Source organism: Hyla sarda, chromosome 12, assembly GCF_029499605.1.
Source record: "Hyla sarda isolate aHylSar1 chromosome 12, aHylSar1.hap1, whole genome shotgun sequence".
Taxonomy (NCBI): domain Eukaryota; kingdom Metazoa; phylum Chordata; class Amphibia; order Anura; family Hylidae; genus Hyla; species Hyla sarda.
In genome coordinates this window covers 1,779,365-1,799,910 of record NC_079200.1, presented here as the reverse complement: position 1 = coordinate 1,799,910, position 20,546 = coordinate 1,779,365, and the positions used below count along the sequence as shown (strand labels likewise).

At 49.5% G+C, this 20,546-nt stretch overlaps 1 protein-coding gene across 2 annotated transcripts in view; it reads left to right on the top strand.

Annotated features, from left to right (window-relative positions):
- Positions 1-20,546, top strand: part of LOC130296987 (N-terminal EF-hand calcium-binding protein 1-like) — a 128,660-nt gene that overhangs the window by 77,472 nt on the left and 30,642 nt on the right. Inside the window, exons 7-9 of one of the 2 annotated variants that reach the window (XM_056549113.1) lie at positions 2,758-2,870; positions 2,932-3,002; positions 6,047-6,109. In XM_056549113.1, coding sequence (XP_056405088.1) covers positions 2,758-2,870; positions 2,932-3,002; positions 6,047-6,109 — 247 coding nt within the window. The remainder of the gene's footprint in view (positions 1-2,757; positions 2,871-2,931; positions 3,003-6,046; positions 6,110-20,546) is intronic. The other variant, XM_056549114.1, reaches the window with a different exon arrangement.

Genomic DNA, 20,546 nt, shown 5'->3' with positions numbered 1-20,546 from the left:
TCATATATACACGTTCCACATGAATCTTCTCCATACTCATATATACACGTTCCACTTGAACCTTCTCCATACTCATATATACACGTTCCACTTGAACCTGCTCCATACTCATATATACACGTTCCACATGAACCTGCTCCATGCTCATATATACACGTTCCACATGAACCTTCTCCATACTCATATATACACGTTCCACTTGAACCTGCTCCATACTCATATATACACATTCCACATGAAGCTTCTCCATACTCATATACACGTTTCACATGAACCTGTTCCATACTCATATATACACCTTCCACATGAACCTTCTCCATACTCATATATTCACGTTCCACATGAACCTTCTCCGTACTCATATATACACGTTCCACATGAACCTTCTCTATACTCATATATACACGTTCCAGGTGAACCTTCTCCATACTCATATATACACCTTCCACATGAACCTTCTCTGTACTCATATATACACGTTCCACATGAACCTTCTCCATACTCATATATAAACGTTCCACATGAACCTTCTCCATACTCATATATACACCTTCCACATGAACCTTCTCCGTACTCATATATACACGTTCCACATGAACCTTCTCCATACTCATATATAAACGTTCCACATGAACCTTCTCCATACTCATATATACACGTTCCACATGAACCTTCTCCATACTCATATATACACATTCCACATGAACCTTCTCCATACTCATATATACATGTTCCACTTGAACCTTCTCCATACTCATATATACACGTTCCACATGAACCTTCTCCATACTCATATATACACGTTCCACATGAACATTCTCCGTACTCATATATACACATTCCACATGAACCTTCTCCATAGTCATATATACACGTTCCACATGAAGCTTCTCCATACTCATATATACACATTCCAGATGAACCTTCTCTATACTCATATTTACACCTTCCACATGAACCTTCTCCGTACTCATATATACACGTTCCACATGAAGCTTCTCCATACTCATATATACACGTTCCACATGAATCTTCTCCATACTCATATATACACGTTCCACTTGAACCTTCTCCATACTCATATATACACGTTCCACTTGAACCTGCTCCATACTCATATATACACGTTCCACATGAACCTGCTCCATGCTCATATATACACGTTCCACATGAACCTTCTCCATACTCATATATACACGTTCCACTTGAACCTGCTCCATACTCATATATACATGTTCCACATGAACCTGCTCCATGCTCATATATACATGTTCCACATGAACCTTCTCCATACTCATATATACACGTTCCAAATGAACCTGCTCCATACTCATATATACATGTTCCACATGAACCTTCTCCATACTCATATATACACGTTCCACTTGAACCTTCTCCTTACTCATATATACACGTTCCACGTGAACCTTCTCCATACTCATATATACACGTTCCACATGAACCTTCTCCATACTCATATATACACGTTCCACATGAACCTTCTCCATACTCATATATACACGTTCCAAATGAACCTGCTCCATACTCATATATGCATGTTCCACATGAACCTTCTCCATACTCATATATACACGTTCCACTTGAACCTTCTCCTTACTCATATATACACGTTCCACGTGAACCTTCTCCATACTCATATATACACGTTCCACATGAACCTTCTCCATACTCATATATACACGTTCCACATGAAGCTTCTCCATACTCATATATACACATTCCAGATGAACCTTCTCCGGACTCATATATACACGTTCCACATGAACCTTCTCCATACTTATATATACACGTTCCACATGAACCTTCTCCATACTCATATTTACACCTTCCACATGAACCTTCTCCGGACTCATATATACACGTTCCACATGAACCTTCTCCATACTTATATATACACGTTCCACATGAACCTTCTCCATACTCATATATACACGTTCCACTTGAACCTTCTCCATACTCATATATACACGTTCCACTTGAACCTGCTCCATACTCATATATACACGTTCCACATGAACCTGCTCCATGCTCATATATACACGTTCCACATGAACCTTCTCCATACTCATATATACACGTTCCACATGAACCTGCTCCATACTCATATATATACGTTCCACATGAACCTGCTCCATACTCATATATACACGTTCCACTATAACCTTCTCCATACTCATATATACACGTTCCACATGAACCTTCTCCATACTCATATATACACGTTCCACATGAAGCTTCTCCATACTCATATATACACGTTCCACATGAACATGATCCATGCTCATATATACATGTTGCACATGAACCTTCTCCGTACTCATATATACACGTTCCACATGAACCTTCTCCATACCCATATATACACTTTCCACATGAACCTTCTCCATACTCATATATACACGTTCCACATGAAGCTTCTCCATACTCATATACACACGTTCCACTTGAACCTTCTCCATACTCATATATACACGTTCCACTTGAACCTGCTCCATACTCATATATACACGTTCCACATGAACCTTCTCCATACTCATATATACACGTTCCACATGAACCTTCTCCATACTTATGTATACATGTTCCACATGAACCTTCTCCATACTTATGTATACATGTTCCACATGAACCGTCTCCATTCTCATATATCAACATTCCGCACTCTCCCCAGGTATAGGCTGTACATTGTGTATTATGGAGTGATGCCTAATTCTTGCTTCTTTTTTCCACCTTAAGACAGGACCTTGTGAAGCCGGAGCCTAAGAGGGTTGGGCGCAAATGTAATCGCCGCATTGAGACGTCCCCCATCCTGGCCCCTACAGACGCCTATTCTGCTCTTCTGAGAACAGGTATATAGTCATGTCTTTGAATAGAGGTTACGGCCTCGCTCTGACTCATCTCTGCCCCCAGCAGATGGCGACACTCAGTGGTCTGTACAAATCAATCGCCTGGAGCAGCTCATCGACAAGCTGGAATGTACGGTGAGTGATGTCATCACTGTCATGCCAGGTACATATATATATAGATGTTTTTTATCCTATTTATCCACTTATCTAATTATTATTGCCCATAATTTTTCATTATATGTGACCTCTTGAACAGCGGTGGAACATATTATAACATTTTGTGACACTTTTTACAGCGTTTCACATTAATTTTTTTGTTTTCTTTTTGCGCAAAACAATCGCACTACATTTTACACCACATAGAGCTAAATTTTAAGAATCCATCCCCCCAGTGTGGTCTGTAGACCCTCCCTTAGAGGAACTGTCTTATAATCAGGTGTCAGTCCCCATGAACCCGCTCCATATTCAGATATGCACATTCCACACTGCACGTTAGATGATGCAGATCCGTTACCTACTGGCTGCAGATTTGTAGGATTTCGCATATGTCCTCTAAAGAGCTAAAGCAGTGTTTCCCAATCAGGGTGTAGCAAAACTATGACTCCCAGCAAAGGTCTGTCTGCCTCCTCAAGAGAATCTACACTGTCCCTAAAAGGTAAATGAAGGCTTCCCTATCATCTCATCTCTTAGTGCAGTAACTGTTGGAGGGCTACAGTATGACTACACTAAGGACTACACTAAGGGATGAGATGAGTGGGAAGCCTTGATTTACCTTTCAGGGACAGTCAGGGCTGCCATCAGAAATTTAGGGGCACCTTACACAGCTCAGGGCCTGTGGCCTCACGCCCGCCCCCTCAATGCAAGTCTATGGGAGGGGGCATGACAGCCGTCACGCCCCCTCCCATAGACTTGCATTGAGTGGGCGGGGCGTGATGTCATGAGGGGGCTGGGCTATGACGTCACAAGCTCCCGGCTCCAGCGTGCAGAACAGTAGTGTTCCGAATGCTGAGCAGCGGAGTACCCCTTTAAGGGGTTATGTAATATAAGCTATATTTTAGTTGGTTGTGTTGTTTCATATTGTTTGGGTAAGGCCCTCTGTTAATAGCTGTCCCCATTATGGAGGCAACTATTAACAGAGGTGCCTACATAAACTATATGGGGGCAACTATTAACAAAGGGGCCTACACAAACTATACGGGGGCAACTATTAACACAGGGGCCTACCCAAACTATATGGGGGCAACTATTAACAGAGTGGCCTACCTAAACTATATGGGGTCAACTATTAACAGAGGGGCCTACCTAAACTATATGGGGGCAACTATTAACACAGGGGCCTACCCAAACTATATTGGGGCAACTATTAACAGAGGTGCCTACATAAACTATATGGGGGCAACTATTAACAAAGGGGCCTACACAAACTATACGGGGGCAACTATTAACAGAGGGGCCTACATAAACTATATGGGGGCAACTATTAACAAAGGGGCCTACACAAACTATATGGTGGCAACTATTAACAAAGGGGCCTACCTAAACTATATGGGGGTAACTATTAACACAGGGGCCTACCCAAACTATATGGGGGCAACTATTAACAGAGGTGCCTACATAAACTATATGGGGGCAACTATTAACAAAGGGGCCTACACAAACTATACGGGGGCAACTATTAACAGAGGGGCCTACATAAACTATATGGGGGCAACTATTAACAAAGGGGCCTACACAAACTATATGGTGGCAACTATTAACAAAGGGGCCTACCTAAACTATATGGGGGTAACTATTAACACAGGGGCCTACCCAATTTATATGGGGCAACTATTAACACAGGGGCCTACCCAAACTATATGGGGGCAACTATTAACAGAGGGGCCAACCTAAACTATATGGGGTCAACTATTAACAGAGGGGCCTACCTAAACTATATGGGGGCAACTATTAACAGAGGGGCCTACCTAAACTATATGGGGGCAACTATTAACAGAGGGGCCTACCTAAACTATATGGGGTCAACTATTAACAGAGGGGCCTACCCAAACTATATGGGGGAAACTATTAACAGAGTGGCCTACCCAAACTATATGGGGTCAACTATTAACAGAGGGGCCTACCCAATTTATATGGGGCAACTATTAACACAGGGGCCTACCCAAACTATATGGGGGCAACTATTAACACAGGGGCCTACCCAAACTATATGGGGGCAACTATTAACACAGGGGCCTACCCAAACTATATGGGGGAAACTATTAACAGAGTGGCCTACCCAAACTATATGGGGTCAACTATTAACAGAGGGGCCTACCCAATTTATATGGGGCAACTATTAACACAGGGGCCTACCCAAACTATATGGGGGCAACTATTAACACAGGGGCCTACCCAAACTATATGGGGGCAACTATTAACAGAGTGGCCTACCTAAACTATATGGGGTCAACTATTAACAGAGGGGCCTACCTAAACTATATGGGGGCAACTATTAACAGAGGGGCCTACCCAAACTATATGGGGGCAACTATTAACAGAGGGGCCTACCTAAACTATATGGGGGCAACTATTAAAGGGGTATTCGGGGCAAAAACATCTTATCCCCTATTGAAAGGATAGGGGATAAGATGTCTGATCGTGGGGGGCCCGCGGCTGCTACCCCCTGCGAACTCCCTGCAGCAGCCCGCATTCTATGCGTAGCTGCGTCTGAAGTTTCGGAAACCTCCAGGCTTCCGAGACGGGGACTTGACCTCACGCCACACCCCCTCCATTCATATCTATGGGAGTGGGCGTAACAGGGAACCGGCTGGGCCCTCTAGGGGTCCCGGCTCCTTACTGGGGTATTGGTTGTACCCCCTGATGGCGGTCCTGGGGACAGTTTGTGTCCTTTGGAGGAGGCAGACAGGCTTTTGGTGACTGGGCATTCTGGGAGAGGAAGTTTTGCTAAATCTGGAGGGCCACGGTTTGAGATTAGAACATATCAAGGGGTTAATCACCTTCTGATGATCACCGATTTTAGCCAAATGTCATAGGGTTATGTTGCTAATATGGTATTATGTTACATTTGAGACAAATCTATCAAGAAATTTACAAATGAATACAGAGCCTACACGGAGACAAAATCCAGTAAACTTCGGCCAATTATCATTTATCTGACATCATTTTGTTCTCTCACGCAGAGTCCGCGGCTGCATCCGGTGCAGGAAGATGTGACTTCTGTGACTTCTAGTGCATCACAGATGGTGAGTTACCATGATGATTAACCATTAAAGAGAAGTGACAACTGGGTAAAAAGTTTTAATCGATCGGGGTCTGAGATTCCCACCGATAAGAAGAATAAGCAGAGAAAAGCATTCAGTAGCGCTTCACTCCCTGGCTCACATTGGTCTCCGTCCTATACGTCTGAAGCTGGATGTAGATCACTACTGATCACTGAGACCCTGACTGATCAGCACTGTGCCTCCGAAACATTCACACACAATCTACCCACTCTGGTAGTACCAGGCTGCTACTGTTATGGTATTTAAACCTGGCTGGTCATTGAATAGAGGGGGAAACCCAAGCTGTATTTTATTTATTTATTTTTACTTATTTATTTAATTAAAAGCATGGGGTGTCCCCTCTATTTAATTACCAGCCAGGTAGTAAACCAAACAGCAGCAGTCTGGCACTACCAAGTTGGGGAGCCCTAACTTAACTTTGGACACTGAAGCCTGAGTTACACTATAGCGAAGCAAAGCTGAATAGATTGCACCTTAAAGGGGTACTCCGGAAGAAAATTTTTTTTTTTATAAACTGGAGCCAGAAAGTTAAACAGATTTGTAAATTACTTCTATTAAAAAATCTTTATCCTTCCAGTACTTATTAGCTGCTATATACTACAGAGAAAGTTCTTTTCTTTTTGGATTTTGTTTTCCTTCTGTCCACGGTGCTCTCTGCTGACACCTCTGTCCGTATAAGGAACTGTCCAGAAGAGGAGCAAATCCCCATTGCAAACCTACGCTGCTCTGGAAAGTTCCTGATATGGACATAAGTGTCAGCAGAGAGCACTGTGGACAGAAAAAAAAAGAATTCCAAAAACAAAAGAACTTTCTCTGTAATATACAGCAGCTGATAAGTTCTGGAAGGATAAAGATTTTTTTAATAGAAGTAATTTACAAATCTGTTTAACTTTCTGGCACCAGCTGATAAAAAAAAAAAAAAAGAAAATGTTTTCCACCGGAGTACCCCTTTAATGCCTGTGGACTGTTTGGGGGTTATTTATCAATGCCAGCCAATTCAGTGGAAGGTTTGGGTGCGGTTTTCTAGGCACACATTTTATGCACCGATATCTGACGTACAAGTTTTGCAAAATTGGCGCAATTCTGTGGACTGCATAGAACACACCTTCTTCCCCCTAAATATCGCTTATGCCCCTCCCACTCTCTATAACAATAACGACATGACACTTGTTACTTCTTAATTGGGCTGGGTGGTGGTCACAGCTCTTTTATTAATATTAACAACACTATAATGTGTAATTATTTAACCATATAAACTGCATGGCAGTAACAAACACCTCAAATAACTCAAGTTGACCTGCTCTTCGGCCGAAGCGGTATGCCGACTGCCGGGTCCCCGACGGGCATAACTGCCAACGGCCCTTTTCTTCCAGGTCGTAGTCTCTCCACGCCACCAAGGAGCCCGTGTACCCCTACATGGTGCTCCGACCGCCACCTAGAAGGAATAGGGCCTGCTCCAAACCATCCTGCAGGCCAGATAGAAAAATGTCCAGCCCAATTTCATTGAGGTGGACCCCATCCGGAATCATGAACCTCCGGTTGTCCCCTTTCAGCTCCCGGTGACGGACCACTACCCCACCTTTGGATCTGACAAAATGGGCCATCGTGGATTTCACCAAACGGCGAGATGGCTTGATGGCCTCCGCATCTCGAGCCCCTTGCCACTTAACTCTCAGCACGATCTTTGACCACACGAAAAGAAGCCCGACATCCTCTCCACATCCGCCTTCATTATGGTAATCATCGCCTTCATTATGGTAATCAGCTCAGGCACCCAAGAAAAACCGAGGTCATTACCTCCAGCATGCACAACCAATACCACTGCAGTACGGATCCTTCCAGCAATGTCGACTGCTTCCGAAAGCACTTGAGGCCAACGTATTCCAGGGATCCCACGCTAATGCGCAGCTTTGTTGTTAAAACCAAGCGATCTCCCGCCGGGACGGCAATCCACCCTCTGAGCAGCCCGGTGAAAATAAGAGTGCCCCAAAAAGAATACCGTGGCCACCGGAGGATCTAAAACTGAAAACAAGTTACAGCAGCAATTCCAGCCTGACATATCCCGCATAGCAAGCCGAACGCCATCGCCCAATACGCTGAATCTCCACCACCAAAAGCCCCGCGCGAGGCCTCCGTCACAGTGCCAATCCGGAAAGAATGAGTGTCAAATTTTGACACAGGGACACCCAATGGGCCCAAACAACACTTAAACATCGCTTGAAACTAATAACGCGTTAGCGGCAGACCATCAGCATGCGTGAAAAAATGACCGCCCGCGTCACAAATCTTCAAATATTCCATAACTGCACAAACAGGACAAGCCTCCCCATCCACTGACTGCAATCGGACCCAAGCACCTTGTCCCAGCTGATCCTTTTTCGACCTGCGAATGCGCAGCTGCAAAACGCCATTGGAACAAACCACATCCACATGCAATAAGCCCCTGGTATCCGTTTTGGAGCCCGGAACCAGCTCCCCGATGCGCAATGCACCAAAAAACGCCACACAAAACGCGGCTGAATACAGAGCAGCCTCAAAAAGCGAGGAACAACCGCGCCCCACAGACGCCAATAGCAACACTAATAACGAATACGACACCGGTCTGCGTTTTTCACGCCTCACATGCGTTCGCTGCCAACCTTTCAATGCCTGCTGAATCAAAAACCGCTTGGTAACATCTTCCCACCCCAACAATTTAAAATGAAAAGTGCCCCCCGCCAAGCGCCGTCGCGCCACCAGAGCAGATACGTTAGCATCGCGCAAAGCCAGCAAATAGTCGACAGTCACAGACAAACAGGACTCAACACCAGCGTCCACCGCCCGACCCGCAACCACCGCCCACCATTCCTTCCACCCCTTACCGTGCCCGGACCAATGAGCAGCCACCACTGACGATTCGATGAGGGGCATCAAGCGTCTGTCACCAATTCCAACACCAATGGGGGGCAGGGGATGTCCTCCAGGGCCGCATCCGGACACATTCTCCGGACACATTCTCCGAAAGTCCTTAAACTGAAAACGAGACAGAGTCCGCAATAACATTGTCTCCTTAACTCCTTGGTCCCTGCAGTCAGGGTTACCTATGCCTATACGGCCAGGTAACCTGCAAAACCGCCACTTCAGCTGGAGACCACCATAATACACCTCCACAGCACAGACCACCATAAAACACCCGCACAGCCCAGACCACCATAATACAACCGCCCAGACCACCACCATAATACACCCCCACAGCCCAGACCACCATAATACACCCACACAGCCCAGACCACCACCATAATACACCCCCACAGCCCAGACCACCATAATACACCTCCACAGCCCAGACCACCATAATACACCCCCACAGCCCCGACCACCATAATACACCCCCACAGCCCAGACCACCATAATACACCCCCACAGCACAGAACACCACCATAATACACCCCCACAGCACAGACCACCACCATAATACACCCCCACAGCACAGAACACCATAATACACCCCCACAGCCCAGACCACCACCATAATACACCCCCACAGCACAGAGCACCACCATAATACACCCCCACAGCATAGAACACCACCATAATACACCCCCACAGCCCAGACCACCATAATACACCCCCACAGCCCAGACCACCACCATAATACACCTCCACAGCACAGACCACCATAATACACCCCCACAGCACAGACCACCATAATACACCCCCACAGCACAGACCACCATAATACACCCCCACAGCACAGACCACCACCATAATACACCCCCACAGACCACCACCATAATACACCCCCACAGACCACCACCATAATACACCCCCACAGACCACCACCATAATACACCCCTACAGCCCAGACCACCACCATAATACACCCCCACAGCACAGAACACCACAATAATACACCCCCACATCACAGAAAATCACCATAATACACCCCCACAGCACAGAACACCACCATAATACACCCCTACAGCACAGACCACCACCATAATACACCCCCACAGCACAGACCACCACCATAATACACCTCCACAGCCCAGACCACCACCATAATACACCCCCACAGCCCAGACCACCATATTACACCTCCACAGCCCAGACCACCACCATAATACACCCCCAAAGCCCAGACCACCACCATAATACACCCCCACAGCCCAGACCACCACCATAATACACCCCCACAGCACAGAACACCACCATAATACACCCCCACAGCCCAGACCACCACCATAATACACCCCCACAGCACAGACCACCACCATAATACACCCCCACAGCACAGACAACCACCATAATACACCCCCACAGCACAGAACACCATAATACACCCCCACAGCCCAGACCACCACCATAATACACCCCCACAGCACAGAGCACCACCATAATACACCCCCACAGTATAGAACAACACCATAATACACCCCCACAGCACAGAACACCACCATAATACACTCGCACAGCACAGACCACCACCATAATACACCCCTACAGCATAGAACACCACCATAATACACCCCCACAGCCCAGAACACCACCAAATTCCACCCCCACAGCACAGAACACCATAATACACCCCCACAGCCCAGACCACCACCATAATACACCCCCACAGCACAGAGCACCACCATAATACACCCCCACAGTATAGAACAACACCATAATACACCCCCACAGCACAGAACACCACCATAATACACTCGCACAGCACAGACCACCACCATAATACACCCCCACAGCACAGACCACCACCATATTACACCCCCACAGCCCAGACCACCACCATAATACACCCCCACAGCACAGACCACCATAATACACCCCCACAGCCCAGACCACCACCATATTACACCCCCACAGCACAGAACACCACCATAATACACCCCCACAGAACACCACCATAATACACCCCCACAGCACAGAACACCACCATAATACACCCCCACAGCCCAGACCACCACCATAATACACCCCCACAGCACAGACCACCACCATATTACACCCCCACAGCACAGAACACCACCATAATACACCCCCACAGAACACCACCATAATACACCCCCACAGTACTGACCACCACCATAATACACCCCCACAGCACAGACCACCACCATAATACACCCCCACAGCACAGACCACCACCATAATACACCCCCACAGACCACCACCATAATACACCCCACAGCCCAGACCCCCACCATAATACACCCCCACAGCACAGAACACCACCATAATACACTCCCACAGCACAGAACACCACCATAATACACCCCCACAGTACAGACCACCATAATACACCCCTACAGCACAGACCACCACCATAATACACCCCCACAGCACAGACCAACACCATAATACACCCCTACAGCACAGACCACCACCATAATACACCCGCACAGCACAGACCACCATAATACACCCCCAAAGCCCAGAACACCACCACAATACACCCCCACAGCACAGACCACCACCATAATACACCCCCACAGCCCAGACCACCACCATAAAACACCCCCACAGCCCAGACCACCACCATAATACACCCCCACAGCCCAGACCACCACCATAATACACCCCCACAGCACAGACCACCATAATACACCTCCACAGCCCAGATCACCACCATAATACACCCCCACAGCCCAGACCACCATAATACACCCCCACAGCCCAGACCACCACCATAATACACCTCCACAGCCCAGACCACCATAATACACCTCCACAGCCCAGAACACCACCACAATACACCCCCACAGCACAGAGCATCACCATAATACACCCCCACAGCACAGACCACCACCCTAATACACCCCCACAGCCCAGAACACCACCATAATACACCTCCACAGCACAGACCACCATAATACACCCCCACAGCCCAGACCACCAAAATACACCCCCACAGCACAGAGCACATCCATAATACACCTCCACAGCACAGAACACCACCATAATACACCCGCACAGTACAGACCACCACCATAATACACCTCCACAGCCCAGACCACCACCATAATACACCTCCACAGCCCAGACCACCACCATAATACACCCCTACAGCACAGAACACCACCATAATACACCAGCACAGACCTCCACCATAATACACCCCCACAGCACAGACCACCATAATACACCCCCACAGCACAGAACACCACCATAATACACCCCTACAGCATAGAACACCACCATAATACACCAGCACATACCACCACCATAATACACCCCCACAGCACAGACCACCATAATACACCTCCACAGCCCAGACCACCACCATAATACACCCCTACAGCATAGAACACCACCATAATACACCAGCACAGACCACCACCATAATACACCCCCACACCACAGACCACCATAATACACCTCCACAGCACAGAACACCACCATAATATACCTCCACAGCACAGACCACCATAATACACCCCCACAGCCCAGACCACCACCATAATACACCCCCACAGCACAGAACACCACCATAATACACCCCCACAGCACAGAACACCACCATAATACACCCCCACAGCACAGACCACCACCATAATACACCCCCACAGCACAGACCACCATATTACACCTCCACAGCCCAGAACACCATAATACACCCCCACAGCACAGACCTCCATAATACACCCCCACAGCACAGAACACCATAATACACCCCCACAGCCCAGACCACCACCATAATAAACCCCCACAGCACAGAGCACCACCATAATACACCCCCACAGCACAGACCACCACCATAATACATCCCCACAGCACAGAACACCACCATAATACATCCCCACAGCACAGAACACCACCATAATACACCCCCACAGCACAGACCACCACCATAATACACCTCCACAGCCCAGACCACCACCATAATACACCTCCACAGCACAGACCACCACCATAATACACCCCCACAGCCCAGACCACCATAATACACCCCCACAGCACAGACCACCATAATACACCCCCACAGCACAGACCACCATGATACACCCCCACAGCACAGACCACCACCATAATACACCTCCACAGCCCAGACCACCATAATACACCCCCACAGCACAGAACACCACCATAATACACCCCCACAGCACAGACCACCATAATACACCTCCACAGCCCAGACCACCATAATACACCTCCACAGCCCAGACCACCATAATACACCCCCACAGCCCAGACCACCACCATAATACACCCCCACAGCACAGAACACCACCATAATACACCCCCACAGCACAGAACACCACCATAATACACCCCCACAGCACAGACCACCACCATAATACACCCCCACAGCACAGACCACCACCATAATACACCCCCACAGCACAGACCACCACCATAATACACCCCCACAGCACAGACCACCACCATAATACACCTCCACAGCCCAGACCACCATAATACACCTCCACAGCCCAGACCACCATAATACACCCCCACAGCCCAGACCACCATAATACACCCCCACAGCCCAGACCACCACCATAATACAGCCCCACAGCACAGAACACCACCATAATACACCTCCACAGCACAGACCACCATAATACACCCCCACAGCCCAGACCACCATAATACACCCCACAGCCCAGACCACCATAATACACCCCCACAGCCCAGACCACCACCATAATACACCCCCACAGCACAGAGCACCACCATAATACACCCCCACAGCCCAGACCACCATAATACACCTCCACAGCACAGAACACCACCATAATACACCCCCACAGCACAGACAACCAACATAATACACCCCTACAGCATAGAACACCACCATAATACACCAGCACAGACCACCACCATAATACACCTCCACAGCACAGACCACCATAATACACCCCGACAGCCCAGACCACCACCATAATACACCCCCACAGCACAGAACACCACCATAATACACCCCCACAGCCCAGACCACCACCATAATACACCCCCACAGCACAGACCACCACCATAATACACCCCCACAGCACAGACCACCACCATAATACACCCCCACAGCACAGACCACCATAATACACCCCCACAGCCCAGACCACCACCATAATACACCCCCACAGCACAGAGCACCACCATAATACACCCCCACAGCACAGACCACCACCATAATACACCCCCACAGCACAGACCACCATAATACACCCCCACAGCCCAGACCACCACCATAATACACCCCCACAGCCCAGACCACCACCATAATACACCCCCCAGCACAGACCACCACCATAATACACCCCCACAGCACAGAACACTACCATAATACACCCCCACAGCCCAGACCACCACCATAATACACCCCCACAGCACAGACCACCACCATAATACACCCCCACAGCACAGACCACCACCATAATACACCCCCACAGCACAGACCACCATAATACACCCCCACAGCACAGAACACCACCATAATACAACCCTACAGCATAGAACACCACCATAATACACCCCCACAGCACAGACCACCACCATAATACACCCCCACAGCACAGACCACCATAATACACCCCCACAGCACAGACCACCATAATACACCCCTACAGCATAGAACACCACCATAATACACCAGCACATACCACCACCATAATACACCCCCACAGCACAGACCACCATAATACACCTCCACAGCCCAGACCACCACCATAATACACCCCTACAGCATAGAACACCACCATAATACACCAGCACAGACCACCACCATAATACACCCCCACAGCACAGACCACCATAATACACCTCCACAGCACAGAACACCACCATAATATACCTCCACAGCACAGACCACCATAATACACCCCCACAGCCCAGACCACCACCATAATACACCCCCACAGCACAGAACACCACCATAATACACCCCCACAGCACAGAACACCACCATAATACACCCCCACAGCACAGACCACCATATTACACCTCCACAGCCCAGAACACCATAATACACCCCCACAGCACAGACCACCATAATACACCCCCACAGCACAGAACACCATAATACACCCCCACAGCCCAGACCACCACCATAACAAACCCCCACAGCACAGAGCACCACCATAATACACCCCTACAGCATAGAACACCACCATAATACATCCCCACAGCACAGAACACCACCATAATACACCCCCACAGCACAGACCACCACCATAATACACCTCCACAGCCCAGACCACCACCATAATACACCTCCACAGCACAGACCACCACCATAATACACCCCCACAGCCCAGACCACCATAATACACCCCCACAGCACAGACCACCATAATACACCCCCACAGCACAGACCACCATAATACACCCCCACAGCACAGAACACCACCATAATACACCCCCACAGCACAGACCACCATAATACACCTCCACAGCCCAGACCACCATAATACACCTCCACAGCCCAGACCACCATAATACACCCCCACAGCCCAGACCACCATAATACACCCCCACAGCCCAGACCACCACCATAATACAGCCCCACAGCACAGAACACCACCATAATACACCTCCACAGCACAGACCACCATAATACACCCCCACAGCCCAGACCACCATAATACACCCCCACAGCCCAGACCACCATAATACACCCCCACAGCCCAGACCACCACCATAATACACCCCCACAGCACAGAGCACCACCATAATACACCTCCACAGCACAGAACACCACCATAATACACCCCCACAGCACAGACAACCAACATAATACACCCCTACAGCATAGAACACCACCATAATACACCAGCACAGACCACCACCATAATACACCTCCACAGCACAGACCACCATAATACACCCCCACAGCCCAGACCACCACCATAATACACCCCCACAGCACAGAACACCACCATAATACACCCCCACAGCCCAGACCACCACCATAATACACCCCCACAGCACAGACCACCACCATAATACACCCCCACAGCACAGACCACCACCATAATACACCCCCACAGCACAGACCACCATAATACACCCCCACAGCCCAGACCACCACCATAATACACCCCCACAGCACAGAGCACCACCATAATACACCCCCACAGCACAGACCACCACCATAATACACCCCCACAGCACAGACCACCATAATACACCCCCACAGCCCAGACCACCACCATAATACACCCCCACAGCCCAGACCACCACCATAATACACCCCCCAGCACAGACCACCACCATAATACACCCCCACAGCACAGAACACTACCATAATACACCCCCACAGCCCAGACCACCACCATAATACACCCCCACAGCACAGACCACCACCATAATACACCCCCACAGCACAGACCACCACCATAATACACCCCCACAGCACAGACCACCATAATACACCCCCACAGCACAGAACACCACCATAATACAACCCTACAGCATAGAACACCACCATAATACACCCCCACAGCACAGACCACCATAATACACCCCCACAGCACAGACCACCATAATACACCCCTACAGCATAGAACACCACCATAATACACCAGCACATACCACCACCATAATACACCCCCACAGCACAGACCACCATAATACACCTCCACAGCCCAGACCACCACCATAATACACCCCTACAGCATAGAACACCACCATAATACACCAGCACAGACCACCACCATAATACACCCCCACAGCACAGACCACCATAATACACCTCCACAGCACAGAACACCACCATAATATACCCCTACAGCATAGAACACCACCATAATACACCCCCACAGCCCAGACCACCATAATACACTTCCACAGCCCAGACCACCACCATAATACACCTCCACAGCACAGACCACCATAATACACCCCCACAGCCCAGACCACCACCATAATACACCCCCACAGCACAGAACACCACCATAATACACCCCCACAGCACAGAACACCACCATAATACACCCCCACAGCACAGACCACCACCATAATACACCCCCACAGCACAGACCACCATATTACACCTCCACAGCCCAGAACACCATAATACACCCCCACAGCACAGACCACCATAATACACCCCCACAGCACAGAACACCATAATACACCCCCACAGCCCAGACCACCACCATAACAAACCCCCACAGCACAGAGCACCACCATAATACACCCCCACAGCATAGAACACCACCATAATACATCCCCACAGCACAGAACACCACCATAATACACCCCCACAGCACAGACCACCACCATAATACACCTCCACAGCCCAGACCACCACCATAATACACCTCCACAGCACAGACCACCACCATAATACACCCCCACAGCCCAGACCACCATAATACACCCCCACAGCACAGACCACCATAATACACCCCCACAGCACAGACCACCATAATACACCCCCACAGCACAGAACACCACCATAATACACCCCCACAGCACAGACCACCATAATACACCTCCACAGCCCAGACCACCATAATACACCTCCACAGCCCAGACCACCATAATACACCCCCACAGCCCAGACCACCATAATACACCCCCACAGCCCAGACCACCACCATAATACAGCCCCACAGCACAGAACACCACCATAATACACCTCCACAGCACAGACCACCATAATACACCCCCACAGCCCAGACCACCATAATACACCCCCACAGCCCAGACCACCATAATACACCCCCACAGCCCAGACCACCACCATAATACACCCCCACAGCACAGAGCACCACCATAATACACCTCCACAGCACAGAACACCACCATAATACACCCCCACAGCACAGACAACCAACATAATACACCCCTACAGCATAGAACACCACCATAATACACCAGCACAGACCACCACCATAATACACCTCCACAGCACAGACCACCATAATACACCCCCACAGCCCAGACCACCACCATAATACACCCCCACAGCACAGAACACCACCATAATACACCCCCACAGCCCAGACCACCACCATAATACACCCCCACAGCACAGACCACCACCATAATACACCCCCACAGCACAGACCACCACCATAATACACCCCCACAGCACAGACCACCATAATACACCCCCACAGCCCAGACCACCACCATAATACACCCCCACAGCACAGAGCACCACCATAATACACCCCCACAGCACAGACCACCACCATAATACACCCCCACAGCACAGACCACCATAATACACCCCCACAGCCCAGACCACCACCATAATACACCCCCACAGCCCAGACCACCACCATAATACACCCCCCAGCACAGACCACCACCATAATACACCCCCACAGCACAGAACACTACCATAATACACCCCCACAGCACACACCACCATCATAATACACCCCTACAGCACAGACCACCATAATACACCCCCACAGCCCAGAACACCACCATAATACACCCCCACAGCATAGACCACCACCATAATACACCCCCACAGCACAGAACCCCACCATAATACACCCCCCACAGCACAGACCACCACCATAATACACCCCACAGCACAGACCACCACCATAATACACCCCCCCACAGCACAGACCACCACCATAATACACCCCACAGCCCAGACCACCACCATAATACACCCCCACAGCCCAGAACACCACCATAATACACCCCCACAGCCCAGACCACCATAATACACCCCCACAGCCCAGACCACCACCATAATACACCTCCACAGCACAGAGCATCACCATAATACACCTCCACAGCACAGAACACCACCATATTACACCCCCACAGCACAGACCACCACCATAATACACCCCCCACAGCCCAGACCACCATAATACACTTCCACAGCCCAGACCACCATAATACACCCCCACAGCCCAGACCACCATAATACACCCCCCCTGCACAGACCACCATGATACACCCCCACAGCACAGACCACCACCATAATACACCTCCACAGCCCAGACCACCATAATACACCCGCACAGAACACCACCATAATACACCCCCACAGCACAGACCACCATAATACACCTCCACAGCCCAGACCACCATAATACACCTCCACAGCCCAGACCACCATAATACACCCCCACAGCCCAGACCACCATAATACACCCCCACAGCCCAGACCACCACCATAATACAGCCCCACAGCACAGAACACCATCATAATACACCTCCACAGCACAGACCACCATAATACACCCCCACAGCCCAGACCACCATAATACACCCCCACAGCCCAGACCACCATAATACACCCCCACAGCCCAGACCACCACCATAATACACCCCCACAGCACAGAGCACCACCATAATACACCCCCACAGCACAGAACACCACCATAATACACCCCCACAGCACAGACAACCAACATAATACACCCCTACAGCATAGAACACCACCATAATACACCAGCACAGACCACCACCATAATACACCTCCACAGCACAGACCACCATAATACACCCCCACAGCCCAGACCACCACCATAATACACCCCCACAGCACAGAACACCACCATAATACACCCCCACAGCCCAGACCACCACCATAATACACCCCCACAGCACAGACCACCACCATAATACACCCCCACAGCACAGACCACCACCATAATACACCCCCACAGCACAGACCACCATAATACACCCCCCACAGCCCAGACCACCACCATAATACACCCCCACAGCACAGAGCACCACCATAATACACCCCCACAGCACAGAACACTACCATAATATACCCCCACAGCACACACCACCATCATAATACACCCCTACAGCACAGACCACCATAATACACCCCCACAGCCCAGAACACCACCATAATACACCCCCACAGCATAGACCACCACCATAATACACCCCCACAGCACAGAACCCCACCATAATACACCCCCCACAGCACAGACCACCACCATAATACACCCCCACAGCACAGACCACCACCATAATACACCCCCCCACAGCACAGACCACCACCATAATACACCCCACAGCCCAGACCACCACCATAATACACCCCCACAGCCCAGAACACCACCATAATACACCCCCACAGCCCAGACCACCACCATAATACACCCCCACAGCCCAGACCACCACCATAATACACCTCCACAGCACAGAGCATCACCATAATACACCTCCACAGCACAGAACACCACCATATTACACCCCCACAGCACAGACCACCACCATAATACACCCCCCACAGCCCAGACCACCATAATACACTTCCACAGCCCAGACCACCATAATACACCCCCACAGCCCAGACCACCATAATACACCCCCCCTGCACAGACCACCATGATACACCCCCACAGCACAGACCACCACCATAATACACCTCCACAGCCCAGACCACCATAATACACCCGCACAGAACACCACCATAATACACCCCCACAGCACAGACCACCATAATACACCTCCACAGCCCAGACCACCA